This window comes from Manis javanica, chromosome 3 (assembly GCF_040802235.1).
Source record: "Manis javanica isolate MJ-LG chromosome 3, MJ_LKY, whole genome shotgun sequence".
Taxonomy (NCBI): domain Eukaryota; kingdom Metazoa; phylum Chordata; class Mammalia; order Pholidota; family Manidae; genus Manis; species Manis javanica.
Genome location: NC_133158.1, coordinates 114681782 through 114700077, shown reverse-complemented (window position 1 = coordinate 114700077; position 18296 = coordinate 114681782). Strand labels below are relative to the sequence as shown.

At 39.2% G+C, this 18296-nt stretch overlaps 1 protein-coding gene and 1 long non-coding RNA gene across 7 annotated transcripts in view; both read right to left on the bottom strand.

Annotated features, from left to right (window-relative positions):
• Positions 1-10495, bottom strand: part of ATP13A4 (ATPase 13A4) — a 122375-nt gene extending 111880 nt beyond the window's left edge. For 2 of the 6 annotated variants that reach the window (XM_073231895.1, XM_073231898.1), the window contains exon 1: positions 10089-10476. In XM_073231895.1, the coding sequence (XP_073087996.1) occupies positions 10089-10151 (63 nt within the window). In that variant the 5' untranslated portion in view covers positions 10152-10476. Of the gene's footprint in view, positions 1-10088 lie in introns of all 6 variants that reach the window. The other 4 variants (XM_073231901.1, XM_073231899.1, XM_073231896.1 and 1 more) reach the window with 4 other exon arrangements.
• Positions 10496-11083: 588 nt separating this feature from the next.
• Positions 11084-18296, bottom strand: part of LOC118973509 (uncharacterized) — a 29623-nt gene continuing 22410 nt past the window's right edge. The window contains exon 5 of the long non-coding RNA XR_012129288.1: positions 11084-11324. This is a non-coding gene — a long non-coding RNA (uncharacterized lncRNA). The remainder of the gene's footprint in view (positions 11325-18296) is intronic.

Sequence of the window (18296 nt, the reverse complement as noted above, 5' to 3'; positions counted from 1 at the left end):
TTCTAAGCATTGGCGCTATAGCAGTGAATAGTTATTGATAAGTCATTAAAAATTAAATAGAAAAATATATTTTTCTTGGGATAATGAAATATTCCACTTTTATTTGTATATTCTTTTCCTATCTTCAACTGACCAATGAAATTCCTGTATTATACAGGGATACTCTGTAGGTAATTATTTCAGTGATGATGAATCTCAAAAATAAATTGTTTTCCTGCTCTAGGATCTTGTGTAGAAGTTTAGAAGGAAGGTGATTGGGCTTTTCTCCCTGTAAGGTTGAAAGTCTCCAGAGTCAAGATTTCATTGAAGAACAGATGCTACAGCTCTGACCACAGGGGATAGAATTTGATACCAAGATAACAGGAATTCTAGCTTTCATTTATTCCTCCTAGGGTAGAACAGTAGGGGGTAGTTACTAAGAAACTTCTCTGAAATGAAATATGAAAGTCCCCAGACTCTTGCTAGAGCCCCATGCACCTGTGCAACATGTGTCTGCTGCGGTCAGAACTCATCCTTTATATAAACATGATGCCTTTTGCCTGAAAAGCAGTTAAATAACTAGAAGCTTCACAACATCCTATTATACACTCTCTCTTCATAGTTCTCTGGGATGGAGAATGGCAAACATGGCATTTCTGATCATCACAGTCGTATCCCTTCCTGGCAGTTCTGAATTAATCGAGATCTGTATGCCTGAAAAGGGTTTTGAGAGCCAATCTGAACTTACTAAAGAGATAACCCCAAACGGTATGATTTTAGAACACTAAGAAAGACTCTCTGTCTTAAAAGCATCTCTCTAATATACACAAGAGCAGACAAGATGTATATGCAGAGATGTTCACTGCAATATTAGTTGTAGTAAATAGGCAGTAACCTAGGTATATAATAGTAATCATAAATAATATTATAGAGCCACTAAAATAATGTTTATTAAGTATGTAATAATGTTAAGTGAAGAGAAACAGAATAAAATTATGCAGTATGATTTCAAATTTAATTTTAAAAAGGTGAGGCATAAACAAAAAAAGCCCGGAAGATAAATGGATCAAAGAAAAGACTAATAGTATTTGCCTTGGGTGATCGCATCATCATGATTCTTCTTTTGCTTCTGTATTATACACATTTTACTCATTGAGTATGTTTCACTGTTAAAATCAGAAAAATAAATATATACATTTAAAAGCTTTTTCTATCTCTTCACAGATAGCTAAAATGCCAGCAGGGAAGCTATATATTTTATATTCTCTCTGGCAAAGAAAACCACCCTGGCTACCTGACCCTTTAAATATTATTTGTTCAGTTCAGTTAAATTATTTATTGACTATCAGATTGGCAATTCTGTTTATCTGTGCATTTATATTTTTGCTCCACCCAATCCCCATTCATCTCCCTCCAAGAAATAGTGTCCAATATTCAATCTTCTTCTGTCAGACCACGTTCAGCTGATGTGCTTCATGTAGAATTGACCCTGACCCCTACTAGGAATGGGATCATGACGCAGAGCACAGTATTCTCCTGGCCACACTCCTAGATGTGGTAGGAGCAGAAGCAGTGGTAGTAGCAGTGGGAATAGTTAGGGGTAACAGAAGCCGCATCAAAGGATTAGAACAAGAGCTTGGAATCAACCTGCTGATATTCAGCATCTGTTTTCACGGCTTCTCAGCTTCCAGATTTGGACAAAGTCTATAATTTCTCATTGCTTCCTTTTGTAAATTTGGGATTAATGACACAACTAAGTCAGAAAAAAGAGAAAATGCTTATAAAATTTGCACAAACACCTCCAGTTCATCCTATCGGAAACATATTAAGTAACTTCAATATTGCATGTAAAATGCAGACTTGAAATAAAACACAGTCCCTGCCAGTAATAATTCACAGTCTGCTGGGAGGAAAGAATAAACAAATGACTCTACTGAAAAATCCAGTGAAAATCACTATAATAGGTATTCAAATCTACTCCAGACAAGGAAGTGATTAATGTGACCCAAGGGATCCCCGATGCTAATGAAGGGAGTCAGATTTGAGATGGGTTCTGATGGATGGGCAGGACTCTGGTGGCCAGTTATCAGGGTGAAGATGTGTGCCTGGCCGAAAAAGTATGTAATACATTCTGGGAAGAGCAAACAGACTACATTTGGGATGATCAGAGAGAGTGGAAAGCAAAAGTTATCTCTTGGAATTGGCTAAACCCAAACAGGATGGCTTGGCCTCCAAGCTGAAAGATCCTTACTATGTATGCTTGGTTATTCCAAGTTGAAGGAGAGCAAAAGAAGGTAAATGTGTACCATAAAAATCAGTCTTATTTTTCCATTAAAAAGCAAGTAGAACTAACCAGTCATCCACCAGAACTTGATTCTTGGATACTTTTGTTTTTGAACTGGCCTCAAAAAATTGATCTTCCATCACAATATCATCTTCTCTGTACTGATTCTAAGACTTGAGTGCCAGAGTTTTAAAATTCTCCAGCCATGTTTCCCCCAAGAGGCTAACTGATTCTAGAAATACTAAGATGATTATATTCCCAGCCAGGGCCCTGTGTGTGTAACCACTAAAATCAGAAAGCGTCCTGAACTGGGGGATATAGTATCTTTCTGGAGAGCATATGTGACATCTGGGCCTCTTCTTTGTTCTCTTTCTGATGGGCATGGAGGGCATGGCTGTGCTCGTTCTCCCTAAGAGTAGCCTTAGGCTAAGGACAGAGTTGAGGAGGTGGCTTTCAACTGTACCTAAGCTGTGGTTTCAGGTAACTCACCAAGGTTCATATGACAGGCATCTAGAAATAGCTGTAGGCCATTTAGGGAGGTGGTCCCACTCTGGCTAGTCTTCACAAAGTTTTAAAATAAACAAAGCCTTGAAACCGGCTCCCCAGAATAAATCTCTTCTAAGCACATCACCAAATCACCAACTCTTCAGAAGGCCTGTGTTCTATGTCTACTGTGGGCCTGAGGCCCCACAGTCAGCTTTAGTTAGTCATTTAACAGTAGAGTTACTCTTTATTCCTTTATTCATGAGTCAATCACACAGCAGCAGTTATAATTTTCTAGTTCCCACTTGATGTAATGAATCCAGATATGTTCTTCTTTCCTTGGCTAAAAAAATTCACCAGCGCTTAGAAAAAAAATCAAAACTATCACTTAAATTTCTTAAGATGTTTCACAACAATTTTCTATACCTGTTTTAAAACTTTTTAAATCATATTGTTTGCATGTATTGGAGAGCATCTCAAGAAACCAGCTGCTTTGGTCCATGATTCAACCCAGGAAGATATTATTTTATCTCCGCCTTGTAAACGAAGTGAAGTCAAAAAGAGATGAACAAAATTTGCTTTGGAGTTGTGAGAATAAATAATGGCAGAGCCCACACTGCTGTAATGGTCTCCTGTCTCCTCATGTGTTTCTCTGAATTACGCCCTGTTGTTTTTGCCACCATTAACAACTGAAGTAGGGTGGCCAAAATTTACCAAAGCCGAGAGGCAGTAAACTACCAGGTTTAAAGTGTGGACTTAAACATAGCTTTCCATTTACTTAACCAAATGAACCTAGCATGTCACTTAACCACTCTATGCCTCAGTTTCCTCATTTGTAGAAGAAATATGGTAATTCCTTACAGGGTTGCTGAGAAGATTAAATAAATTACTATGTGTGAAGCTCCTAGTTCAAATCAACACTGTGTAAGTATTTGCTATTACTATTTCCATCTGCACTCCCAAGCTGGTCCTACTTTTCCCTAGAGGATTAAGTGGTAGCATCATCTCCTACTGAGCAAACTATGAACTTCAGAGATGTCCTTAATAACTATTCATCTTGTTCAACACAACCTATGAATCAAGAAGTTTTTTAATTCTAATTCCTAAATGTCTCTTAAATCCATTCTCTACTCAGCATCCTCTCTGACAAGGCTATACTGTTATGTCTTACCAGGACTTTCAAACACCTCCTTCCTTGTTGCTCCTCCTCCAGCCAATCTACCTCATCCCACGGTGTGATGTCCTTTGGAAGGGCAAATCCTACCATATCATTCGCTGTTTCAAATCTTCCAGTGGCTTCCCCACTTTGTCTGCCAGGCTGACATCACAGACATTCTGACCAAGATCAGCTCCACTGTCAAACATTCTAATTCGGTCGGACTGGAAAGGGGCTTAGGAATCTATTTATATATATATACTTTCCAACTTGATTCTGATACAGTTTTATTCATGAACTAATGTTTGAGACTCACTGGAAAGAATAAAATGTACACTTACTAGGATGTCTTATAAAGGCCTTCACAATCTGGTCTTCGCCTTCCCGTCCAGGGAAATTAATGCCATCTTTCCCCTTGAAGTTGTCTTTGAGCTGCTGCTTCTTCTGTTCTCCTCCAGCTCTGAATACATAACTCTGACAATGACATCTATTACACCATGCTCAATGTTTGCACCCCTGGTTCCCCCATCCATGGGTGTTCAGCCTGCACAGTCACACAGGGTCCTGCTCTCAGAAGGTTCCTGAACTTGGTTTAAAGCACAGCTAGAACCATCCTGAAATTCCTAAAACTTGTTGAACAGGGTCACCTCATTTTCATTTTTCTCTGGGCCTCGCAGTTATGTACTTGGTCCTGCCCACGCAGCTGTGAACTCCTTGAAAACAGAAGCTGTTTACTCTTCACTCAAAATCCTCCTTGTTCAACACACAGGACTCCTGGCACAGAGTAGGGGTTTAGTAAATATTTGTTGAGTTTATACATGATCAGATGAAAGGATAGAATAGGGTATTTCACAGAAAAATAGCTAATTAGCTCTGAAGAATAAGCTTTGTTTTTGCTTAGGGGAGAAAGTCATCAATCGATGAACTCACAAGATCACTAACCATTCCAAATAAATAACATAATATTTCTTAGGTTTCTCTTTCAATTACTCAAACTGACTGTCTCTTTCAGCCCTGCCATGTCTCCATCCTTCTCAGAATGCAGAACTGCAGGCGGCTGGAGCTTGCAGCTGCACTGTCAGATATGCCGGACGATTTGTGTCAAGCTCTGGGCTAAATTCTGGAGGTAGTGGGACATGGAAGGGTGATACCAGAGAAACGTGAACCAAGCAGGGGCCCTGTCCTCAAGAAGCAATTAAATCTTACTCTTCAAGAGTTTATATTAAAGATGAGTGACTTTACGGGAGTTCTACAGCAATGAATCAAGAATAAAGACACTAGACTTGGCCTGTGGCCCAGCTTCCCGAACATTTCAACTGACAAAATGTCTCAGTCTGAACACAATTCCTCCACTATGAGATCTGTGGGTACACTAGTTAACATTGGCAACCACCTCAGAGGTGCTCAGGGAGCATAATAAATAAGGGGCTATTGAGGTGGGGGGGAGGTGCTTTGGCTCCCTGGGATTAGAGAAGAAAAGACGAACATCAGCTATCAAAGTGAGCCAAATAATTGGTGAGGACAGATGTCCGGAGCTCATGCTGAAGGCGCGACAGGACTTCCAAAGTGGCGAAAACCACATACCATCCTGCTGCCACATTATGTGCCTATTGCAGAACCTCTTGCTGTTCTCAGAAAGGACAGGGAAGTTCAAGAAGAGTTTCTCTTGCATTTCCACATTCACCAGGTTTTAGTGGTGCAGTCTACTAGTGGATATAATATGAGTGGTACCATTAAGAGATTCTAGTAGAAAAAAATATAAATGCCAATGAACATATAGAGAGATGTGTTCAACTTCAAATCAAGGAGATGCAAAAATAATACAGCCATAAAGTATCATTTTCACATACCAGATGAGCCAAAGTGAAAAAGATTGGTAATGCTCAGTGTTGGCTAATATGGTGGAAAAGCAAGTATTCTCAAAAACGACTGAGAGTCAAAGTGTGAGCTGCTATGCCCAGAATCTTATGAGAGAAATTTGCCATTGCATATCAATCAAAATTTAAAACACACATCCTCTTTGACACAGAAATGTTATTTCTAGGATTTTATCCTAAGGAAATGATCTGACAAATATGTAAAAATACATGTATAAAGTTGCCCATCACAGCCAAAAGTACTTTGAAATACCATCAGTGGACAACAGTAGAGATTTGCTTATAGTATAGTTCATCTAAACACAATTTAAACATTAAAATGGTTAAGTGCAGCTGTAATTATCAAAAGGAATTTATCCATAACATATTTTTAGGTGTAATGGAAAAGCGAGCTTAAAGAAAGAATATAGGAATGACTCCATTTTTTGTTTAAAAAAAATACGGATTTGCCAATATGAGTGTGCATTCTTTTAAGAATAGGTTGTGATTGATTTTAATTTGTTTTGTCATGACTCATAGTGTAAATGAACGTATAATATCCACAATAAGTATATATGTATCAAGAGCAAAATGGGAAGTCTTGAAGAAATAATATGTTCAGTGGTATACTGGTAAATAGTTGACAACCGGTTTTCGGGTGGAGCAGGAAGGAAATCCCGTGTAGCATTTACCAATTACCTATGGCATAAATATTTCCAGCTTTTTTTCACTAATATAATGTCACTGAATGTGGAGTTGGTCAAAATGTCAGTAGCACACCATGATGTAGTTTTCCATGATACAAATACAAGATATGTAAATAATCACAAGAGTATAGCTAATACTAAATGCAGTAAAATAATCAGAAAGTGATGAGTTTGTGTATGCATTTATAAGTCTGGAAGGAAATTCACCAATACAGTACTATTGATAAGGTCTGGGTGGAAAGTTCATGAATCATATTACTTCTTTCTTCAGACCTTTATATGTCATTTCAATATTTTTACAATAAACATATTAACTATAATCAGAAAAAGTTCAAGAGTTTTTTTTTCTTATTTGCTAAAATTTAGGGGAGAAAAAATCAAGGACATCATTTTTAAATCAAGTCTCACTGTAACAAAACACTTTCACCAAAGGAATAAGATTTTATTAGGGCATAATAAGGATATTAGTAAGCAATGTTCTAATCAATGTTCAATCACGGTGTTAAGAAATGAGCACTCAGTGTTTCTAAGGCCTTTCAAATATAAATATGAAACATCAAAATTCAAAGGAATTCAGGCCCCCAGTCCATCTGATACTTTCCTTTTATAAATTGGGAAACTGAGTCCCAAGACAGATAGGTGTTTTCCCAAAGTAAACCCTATAAGGCAGGTTATAAGGTAAGTCAGGTCCTCTCCATTTATAAATGATGGCTATATCTTATAAATGAAAGTATATATTCCTCACTTGACATTATTTAATGAGAAAAGTTGACCTTATTTGGAGGGAAGATAATATTCATTCAATTGATTGGTTACTTGCTGAGGCCCCGACTCCTCCTGTTTTTGTTTAGTTAACAACAGCTTACACTTCCCCAGAATTTTCTAGTTCTCAAAACTGTTCCACACAGATAGTCTGAGTTGATTTTTTAAGAGCCCTGTGAGGCAAGTAGGGTAAGAAAGACCACTCCTATTTTACAGACATGAAAACTGAGGCTAGTAGGCAAGCGGAGAGCCCAGGGTTATTGAGAGCTGGCCCTCCGGACCAGTTATGGCGGGTCAGGGGACCAGGCTCCTCTTTGAGACTTTTATTAGGCAGACATCTGAGTGAACCTTCTTTGAAGACCAGTTTCTCTCCTTTCCTTCCTGTCTTCCTAACAAATTCTATCTTCCATTGGCTCCTGTCTCATTTTGCACTTTCTGCTTGTCTAGAGTTGCTCTTTATTTCCTGTTTCTTTTATTCTAGAATACAAGATAATCCTAAACGTCTTTCTTGAATTTGTCATCATTTCTATCATTGTAGTAATGACTTCTGTAAAGATCCAAACGGTGTATATTCTAAAGCAAGAAACTATAAATCCTTTGGTGTGACACATGTCTAGACAATTTGGGCTTTCTAAAGGGATTAATATTGAAGTCAGAGGAGACAGCTTATTCAGGAAAGACAACACATAATGGAACAAATCCTAGGGAATCTAAGATCAGATATTCTCCTAAGCTTTGTTTTATTAAGGGAGGAAGTGTGTTCCCCTGCTAAGAGTACAGTGTCTTTCAGGAAGACCTGAAAAGGGTTTTGGTGGGCTATGTGTAGATCCAGAGAAAAAAATGCTATCAACCTAAGCTAATTTATATGGTGCCTCAGCTCCTGGACTTACTGGTCAATGAAACCAGACTGGCACATTCTCCATGCATCAGTTTCCTTATCTTTAGTGGGAACTTAAGCACCCACCTCACAGGGTATACCAAAAACTAAATTAGCTTGTGGCCAAGAAAATATTTTACAAATTAAAAATCACTATAAAGGTATGTGGAATCCATTTAAGGTATGGGTAAAGGTAATAGAATAGTAGGTTAAGAAGGGACGGAGTGTCAGACCCAGCAACAGGCAGATGGCCAGGCTCCAGGCAGAAGAGGATGGAGAGCTCAAGGGTGTATACTAATTGCTGCACCTCCACTGAGATGACTGGTCAAATGATTCCTCTCCAGAAAACACAGCGTCCTTTTCCATAGCAAAGGTCTTCTCCTAACTGGGCTTTCAGCAGCAGGCAAAACGTAGGCTGATACTCTGACGGATTGTGTGGTACTATCATAAAGATGATCTGTTAAAAAAATTGCTTCACTGAAATGTGTAGACGGAGATAGCAATTTCCCTAAAACTAGGAATTTCTGCTAGCTAGCAGATGACTCTTGAATGACAAAGAATGGAAGAACATAAATGAGTGTATGAGAAAAGAGTGGGTGTGTTTTAATCTAAGGATTTGAGAGAGAATAAAAAAACACTTGAGGGAAGGAGGCCGTGCCTTTTGGTGAAGAATATTCAATGAAAAAAAAAATATTCAAGGTGAGGATCAAATTTCCAACTTTAATATAGATATCAATGGAATATTCACTCTCTAAAGAAAACAGAAGATACAAATATGATATCCAACAAAGGGCAGAAGGTCCTTTCTGGTGACATTTGTGTAGAACCTAAAGGCAACTGTCATTTGGCAGTCAAATCTGGAAGTAAAGAGAAGGTGAAGAAACCCATGTAAATTTGGGTGCTTTTTATTCCCTTATAATTTTTTCGGCTTTGATAACAGAAGGATCTACTTCTGAAGGTCCAAAACATGTTGCTGCTATAGGAACAGGTAAGCAGATTAAACTTGAAAGACCAGTTTAGCAAAAAAGAATTTAATAGTCAAGACTAAAGCAATTAACCAAGAAAACACTTTAAGTAAAGATCATTTGGGCTTGTTATTTATATATTAATTCCAGGAAGATAAAATGCTATTATAGAATGAGGGTATCACATTCTAACATTTTAATTACACCATTACTGGTATAAAAGACTGTGCTTTTGCAATTAGCAAAAAGGCCCTATTAAACAGAAGTACACATTTCTATCTCTCTCTTGATTACCTTGTAATTGAGAAACAGAGCCTTAAATTCAGCAAGAGTATAAGAATCATCTTTGATTTTCCTATAGTTTCCCAGATGGGAACACATCTAAATGAAAAGAGATAGTTAACTATAGAAAGTTTTCTGTAACCATCTCTATACCTAGAGAGCTACAAGTAAAATTCTAGAAGTAAACAGAAATGTGTGTAGGCTGGTAATTGTTCATATTTTATGTTTTCCCTGTCCAACAGTCTTTGTGAACACAGATACGTGAGAAGAAAAGATGGCAAAAGACCAGCTGCACTTCTGTTTCTCTATGGATATTCTGCTTCTCCCTATCAGGAATACACTGCTCCCCACATTAGGGATTTACTGAAATTATTTGAAATTTTTAACAGAACTTGCTATACTGGTGAAGCTCAAAAAGACATAAGAAAGTGGCACTGTGCTTCACTCCCTTTCTGTTTTATTTAAAAAGAAAATGTTCTTGATAAAATGAGTAAAATATTTTCATTCTAAAAAATTTCTGCTGTCAGAGGTTACATTTATGGGACAGAAAATTTCTTGGACATTATCTTTCCTCACATAACATGAGAGTCAAATTGAAGAGAAGTGCATGAGTGTCTGAGTGAGTGGGTGAGTGAGTGAGTGTGTGTGTGTGTGTGTGTGTGTGTGTGTGTGTGTGTGTGTGTGTGTGTGTGTGTGTGTGTGTGTGTGTGAAGAGAGGACTGTGGCTAGAATCTTACCATCTCATTCTCTTCTCCTTCATTGAGCAAAGCATGCTGGCCATCCTCAAAGGGGTTCCCCATGAAACGGTGATTCCACTTCTCCTGCCTGACCCTCTTGAGCAGATGCTTCCAGGACGAACTTGCCGAGTCACTGTCGCTCGCCAGCTGGCTGAATGTGTTAAGGATCCTCCAGGTTAAAACTCCTTCTTGACCGCGTACCTTCTCTCAGCAAATGGTAATACTTAGTAAACTGAACTCCTCCCACAAGTCACCCTCTGTTTAGAGGAGTGTCTGCCTGCTCCTTGCCTACTGTGTTCTCCCAGAGCAGCTGTCCCAAAAGAGGCTGCTCCCATGCCGATCTTTTTGTACCCAACTTACAGGGAAAGAACTTGTTGCCTGCCCAGTGCCTGCCAGCGTATCTGACTGCAAATCCAACAGGACAATGCAGAGTTGGCAGGACTTTCCAAGGAGTGAGGAGCAGATGCAAGAACTGCCAGCTCACTGCTTTTTCCACAGAGGCTCAGGGACTGGGGTGGACGGAGGCTAACAGAGCTGCAGATTTTATTTAATTAATGAAAGCCCCAGCCCATCAGCTTTTAATAATATCCTCATTCATTTTGCTTACAAAAGCTACAAATTATAACAAATCCTCTTCAAAAGGTACTCATAATCACATTTCTGTGTGCATGCAAAGGCACTCTACTTAATGTATATGTGGAATTAAGTTTACTTTTGCAAAAAGCATGTACACAAAGAATGAAGATATAATTAAACTACTTTATGTAGTCTCCTTTCACTAAAAAATTGGTGGCTAAATTCTTAAGAAAGTCTAGAAATAAAATATTCAACTGACTATGTGGCAAGACTTTTTAAATTTCTTCACACATTCATTCAATACACATTATTTGAACACAGGAACTATATATATGAATGAAGTCATAATTGCTACCCTCAGAGTGATGTGGGAATTTAAACATGCAAACAAATATAATAAAATAAAACAAATGTTTCAAATGGTTTTTTATTATGAAAGCTGGAACAGAAGTCTGACATAACTGTCAGAAATCCCAGTGTGATGTAGGAACACACATCCACTTTGGCTCAGGAAAAAAAACCTGGATTCCAGCTGCTCATTGGCACTGGTCGAGCTGTGTGATCAGCTGTGTTAACCTTTAGGAGTTGGCTCTTCTCATCCAGTAACCGGAGGCTTGAATGCGGACTTGTGAAAACATATTGTGCAGCACTGATCAAGCGCTGTTGGTATAATTAAACGAAACATCCAATTTAACAGTAGGCGGTGGAGCATCATGGTTAAGGGCGTTGCTCTGGATTTGGAGGATCCAGGTTCAAACTGGGGTTTTACCAGTTGTGCCACTTTGGGATAATGAGTTTCATAAACCTCATAAGCCTCCATTTGCTCATATGTAAAATAAAGATGATGGTAATAGAACTTACCTCTTAAAGCTGTTGTGTGAGGAGTAGTGCCTGGGAAACAGAATGTATTCAATAAAGGAGTTATTTTTTACCTTCACTGTGTCCACTCATTCTCCTTTAAGTTATGCACAACTGTTGGCACTGATATCCCCACCCTGACATTGCTAATGCAAACAAGACCAAGACTAAAGTGGGTGAGTGCACATATGTATGTATAAAACCTTGAGCAAATGGTAAAGTATAAATTAGACAAACATAAAAATGATAAGCTATTGTAATATTAGTTATTATATATATAAATACATATATACATAATGCTGTTCTCTGAATTTCCAAAAATTATTAGCACAATTTAACAAAATAAACTTAAAAATGCAATTAACATTATATCTCAAGATCAAAATATGAGAAGTATGGGATTTCTTTTTAAGGGAATGAAAATGTCCTGGAATTTGAGAGTGGTTATGGCAGGACAACTTTGTGAATACACTAAAAGTCACTGAATTTGTACTTTTATTGAGAGAATTTTACAAATGTGAATTATATCTCAATAAAAAGAAATTATACCCCCCAAAAGTAAATGAACATTGTAGAGCTCTCATAGGCAGTCATTTAAATATTTAGCAGGGAAAAAAATAAAACAATATTTCAAACTCTATCTCAACTGATAGGGATTGAGGAGTGTTAGTATGTAAAATGGTAACACTGTACCAGTGCCGGTATGCAGGTGAGAGAAGAGTGTTTAATCTTACTATCTATGATTGGCAATTCAGGCATTTATCTGGCTGGGTTCCTGAATATACTTGGCAACTCACGCAACATTGTAGGGTTAGGATGGGTGTGTAATTGATCAGGAGTTACAGGAAAAACTCCACAGGATCTCATTTCATTAAACAAATCGTGTTATATGGTTACAGTATTAAAGCAAAATAAGTCTCTAAGAACATAAAAAACTTTGTGAAAACCAAGAGACCACAGAAAATCATTTTCAGCAATTCAGTCCAGGACAATTGAAGACTTTGAAATAGTGAGTTTTCTCACATCCCTCCAGGAGTTCCAATGGTAAAACATCCCAGTGCCTCTACGGCAGCATGACATATGGGCAGTACCCTTCTTCAGTTGGCACTGCTCGTCTACAAGCATGAGTATATACAAACAGGGCTAGATTCCGTGTAAAAAGCAAACAAAATTTACCAAACACTTCCATATGTCAGGCACTGTCGTAAGCATTTTTCATGTCATTGCGCACTTCTTACAACAGCTTCTGTGGTCGGTACTATTATAATCATCCCCACTTAGCAGAAAAGGAAGCCTGGGTAAAGGAAATCAATAATTTGCCTACATTCAAACACTCAGTGAAGAGTTGATATTTGGGCCAGCCAATGCAGCTTCCCCAATCCATGTCTCAGCTATGAGGCTACCACCAAAGTGCTCAGAGAGGGATGTTTATAGAGCCAGGAAAACCTTTTTGTGGAGGAAGTACTTGAGTAGGGCCTTGAAACAGACAGGAAAGGCTCCAATAGGTGAAGATGGTGGCACCCAGAAGAGGATGGACTTGGAGCAGGGGAGTCATCAGAAATGTACACACTTGTGCAAAGTGCCTAACCTTTGCTATATATAGCCAGGGTGTGTGTGAAGGAAAAAGAACTGAGTGAGCAAGATGGTGCAGGAAATACAGATTGAGGCCATTCCATGGAAATCTTGAATTTGAGGCTAGAGTCTGGGCCTAATGCAGTAAGTAAAGATATGAGTGAAGGCCAGCTGATGTCATAAATATGCACATTATTCTTTATCATCCTGGGCATAAATATTACAGGAATCATTGCATAAGCAAGTTCTAAAGTGACTCATTATTTCTAGCTAAAATTATATGCAATAAACAGTTTCCTTGAACCCTGTACACTAAATTTTCTATTTCCTTCTAGAACATGGTTTGAAAGTTTCTTTTTGTGAAAAAAAAATTAATAGGCTTTATCTTTTAAAGCAGTTTTAGTTTCACACCAAAACTGAGCAGAAGCTACAGAGGTTCCCCATATACTCCTTGCATGGACATGCTCCCCCACTATTGGCATCCCCCACCAGAATGGTACATTTATTACAATTGCTGAACCTACCTTAACATGTCATTTTCACCCAAGGTTTAGACTAGGGTTCACTCTTGATGTACATCCTATGAGTTGACAAATGTATGACATGTTTCAGCATTATAGTATCATACAGAGTATTTTAGCCATGTTAAAAATTCTCTCTGCTCCCCCTCTTCATCCGTAACTTTCCCCAAAACCCTGGCAAGCACTGATTCTTTTACTGTGTGAATAGTTTTGCCTTTTCCAGAATTGTAGAGCTCTCATAGGCAGTCATTTAAATATTTAGCAAGGAAAAAAAATAAAACAATATTTCAAACTCTATCTCAACTGATAGGGGTTGAGGAGTGTTAGTATGTGAAATGTAACACGGTATGCAGGTAACTCGCCTGCATACCGGCGAGAGAAGAGTGTTTAATCTTACTATCTATGATTGGCAATTCAGGCATTTATCTGGCTGGGTTCCTGAATATACTTGGCCTTTTCCAGAATGTTATAGAGTTGGAATCATACCATATGTTGCCTTTTCAGATGGACTTCTTTCACTTACTATATTCATGTTTCCTCCATGTCTGTTCACAGTTTGATAGCTCATTTCTTTTTAGACCTGAATAATATTCTGCTGTCTGAATGTACCACAGTTTATTTATCTATTCACCTACCAAAGAACATCTTGGTTGCTTCCAAGTTTTGGCAATTACAAATAAAGCCACTGCAAGCATTCATGTACATGTTCTTGTGTGACCCTATGTTTTCAACTTATTTGACTATGTCATTAGAGAACTGCAAATTAAAACAATGTGATACCACTACACACCTACTAAAATGGCCAAAACCCAAAATACTGACAACACCCAGTGCTGGCAAGGATGTGAAGCAGCAGGAACTCTCATTCATTGCTGGTGAGAATGCAAAATGATACAGCCACTTCGGAAGACAGTTTGGCAGTTCTTTACAAAATTAAACATCTTACCATATGATCCAGCAATCACACTCCTTAGTATTTAACCCAAAGGAGTGGAAAATTTATTCTTTAAATCAGTTTGTCTTCCCTTAGTTTTTCCTGTTCAATATTTTTATTCTGCCCTACATGTGCCTCACAGTGTGTGATATGGCATGGTGAAAATACCGGACATGGATATAGTGCAGTCTGAACTGGAAGCTTTTTATTTTGCTGACATTCCATTCACTCATTTAATTAATGCTTATTTAACTTCAGTATGCCAAGACCTGTACTAGATGAAGAATAGAGATTAATAAAATACACCCTTGAAAAAATTAGTCTATTAGAAAGCAAGACCAACACTAAAAGATAAATTCCAAAACATGTGCTAATTACAGAGGAGTGTCAGAAGCAGCTCAGGGAGGAGGTTAGGCCAGGAAGGCTTCATGGAGATAGGGAGTTCTGTGCTTGCCTCGATTTATGCAGGCAGATAAGGAAAACATCATTGACAAAAGGAGACTGAAGGCAAGGGCACAGAGGAGGATGTGCCCAGGAGCCCATAAGGAGACTGTGAAGTATACGCATACACTGACAATTTAGCATTGAGAGGAATACCTAAGAGGAAAGTTGCTTCTGGCATTCTTAGTTCTTCTCTCTCTCTGTACTCATTTCCTCTTAAATACTTGATCTCAAATAAGAATGGAAAGGGGGGGAGGGAGACAAAGAAAATAAATAATTTGATGATCTTGTATCTCAGCTTGCCTTCCTTTATTCCAAGAGCATGTCTGCTGCTCTGAGCAGTTTTCAACCTCTTTGGTGGTAATAGTAGATATTTAGTGAACATGATGGAAGTATTGGTTTCTGCCAAGATTATGAGGATGTTCATAGTTCACTTGCCTAACCCATTTAGATGGTGTGCAGGTAAGTGGTAATAATGTTTCATTATATACTAATTTCCACCTTTCATCTGAGAACTCCGCAGTCCATTACAAACATTTTGCCTTGCAACATCTCTATGAAGTATGGAGGTGAGTAATACTATTGCCCCCACTTCAGAGCTATAGGAACTGAGTCACAAAGAATTATTCAAGGTCATGTGTCCTCAGCATGGAGTAGAACCTGAAACAAGTGCAGTACTTCTGCCTTATCATCATTTGTAATGAGCTGCCTCAAGCTTCCCCTCAGTCCTTTTTTCAAAAATCTGATAATGGTAGAGTACTTGAGATCTTCAGTTATGGAACTTTACAGAACTAAACTCAAGATTTCACTTTTATTGTTAATTATCCTAATTTGCACTAAGGCATAAACCATGGACAATACTGGAGTAAGCAAAGGTGTGATATGCCTAAAAGGAATTACCTGACTCAAGGTGGTGATGTGAAGTTTAATTGAATTACTTAATGTTTGTAAAACATTTAGCAACCCTTAGTTAGATTAAAGGGTCTAACACAAAGATACAGAACCTCCCCATGAATTGCTGAAGAAAAGAGCTGGCTAACGGCTATCTCTACCTATCAGAGGCATTGCCCTCCATTTTCCCTGACTGGTACTGGGCTCTGACCTGCTTTGAGGTGGCTTGGGGTGGCCCATATGTGCACAGTCAGAAAAGGCCCCTCCCCTTGCTTTTTGCTATTTCCAAAAATAAAAATAAAAAGCTCCTCTCTCGAGGTAAGGCAGATTTCTTTTTGTGAAGCTTACCTAATTTGGCAACTACTATGACAATTTCAGGTAATTAAAAACAATCCATGTTTTAAAAAGCCAAAAGAGTAAATTCCCAGGCCGAAACTTCATGCCAGTGTACTTAATTCTGAGAAGTTTTAATCTGAAAATTTAAATATACCAAACAGTATATGTTAGTGTACAAAGATTAAGCACCATAGACTTTTCTAACTAGACTAGGTCTTAGTATTACTCAGTTAGGCTCATTGTTTCTCACGTGAAGAAAAAGTTCCAGGAAGAACTTCATAATGATTTGTCCAAGGTTATAGTCTGTGAGAGGTAGGATTCAAATTAAGGACTCATGTTTTATATAATGTACTTCACACAGCATATATTGCTATCCAGCCTTTGTAAAGGAATCAGGATCACATTTTTAAAGCATTCTCTCCAGAATATTTAAAAGAGAATTTTGTTTGGAAAATTTAGTTGAAATAGAATGCTCCCAGAACCCACTAACTGTGTAAAGCCATGGCCACATCACAGAATTGTAGAGGGTATCCAATTATGTAGGCAAGATAGAGGGGTTGGGACATGGTACTGGACACATCCACTGGGATAAAAATCTGCATTTGGGGAATTGATGAAATTGCAGGTGCTCTCAAAGGAAGTTCAGGTGGGCAGGCAATTGAAACTTACGACAATCTTTGCTTACAGCTCAAGAAGGTAGTTTGCCAAGGGTTTACGGGGTATGGCCATAAGACAGAAGTAGAAATGTTTTCAACAGCCAATTAGAGTCCAGCCAGGAGGAGTCTGGGGCAGATGATACTTGGAAATACAGAGAGGAAGCTGGTTCCAGGAGTGTGTCCTCTGTGACTAATCCCAGCCAGAGACTTTGGGCTTGGAATAGTGTTCCACTTCTGGGTCAGAGCCTGGCCAGAGAAAGGCTAGTCCTTACTCCTACGAAGGATCCAGGTTTAATGTAGGCTGCCAGACAGGAATGTGGAAACAGCACTACCACAGGGGCCTTGGGCTTGGGAACAAGGCAGAAACCCAATTAGTACAATCGAGGCACTGCCTCTGGTGAGACTGGAGGGGCGTGTCACTTGGTGCTGAGCAGGGGAGACTGACACTGAGCTAGATTCGGACACCCACTCTGGGCCTGGGATGACCCAGGAACAGGGCTGAACTTCCTGGTGAGCATCGAGAACAGGCACCTGCTGGAGACACAGAGAGAGAGACAAAGCTGGGGCTGGCTCCTGTGAATCCCTTTTCCCTTGGACCTTTAGGAGGACTGATGCTAGCATCACTCACCAGCAAACAAGACGTGGCACAAAGGGTGGAGACTTGCCACACTGGATCAGTCAGTGATAATTTGGGAGGGAGAAGGGGCTGAAATTAACAGCTCATGAAATTCAGAGCTTTCATTTGTTCATATTATGTATGTCTTTTCATGCCCTGAGCAAATGGGCACCAGGAAACGTTATTTCCTGGTAGATAACAGACTGCCAAGTGGAAAAGTGGAACTCCTGCCCTCCTGGCATGCAGACCCTCCCCACTTAGTATGCCAGACAAGAGGCCTCTTTGAAGGTTTTTAGCTGTCCCAGAGCTTCTGTTAACTGGGACAAAGCACCTTAAATTAAACATCTAAGTAAAAACTGTGGTTACCACACAAATGCAACTTTAAAACAAGTCCACCAGCTTCCAGCCTGATCACTGTTACAGAAGCGCGTGATGACTGTCCCTGGGCACTCCCCTCTGTGGAAGTCCCTATGAAGCACACCTTTCTTCCCGAGTCTGTCCCGGCATGTCACTGTCCTCCTCCCTATCCTCTCTGCCTTTCCCTGGCACCAGGGCCCTTGCTGTGAGCCGGCTGTGGGTTTTGCTGTTGTTCTGCTCGTTGATGGCTCGCTCACCCTACAGGAGGTGGCAGAGGACAGCCCATGGGCTCCACCGAGGGTGCCTATCTGTCACTTTTCTACTACACAGGCCCTGGGCCCCAGACCTACCAAACTGAGGGGAAACACAGGATCTGTGTTTGGGGCAAGTATGGGTTATGCTGTGCTTGTGCTGCTTTTAAAAATACAAAGGAAAATAAAAAAACAAGGT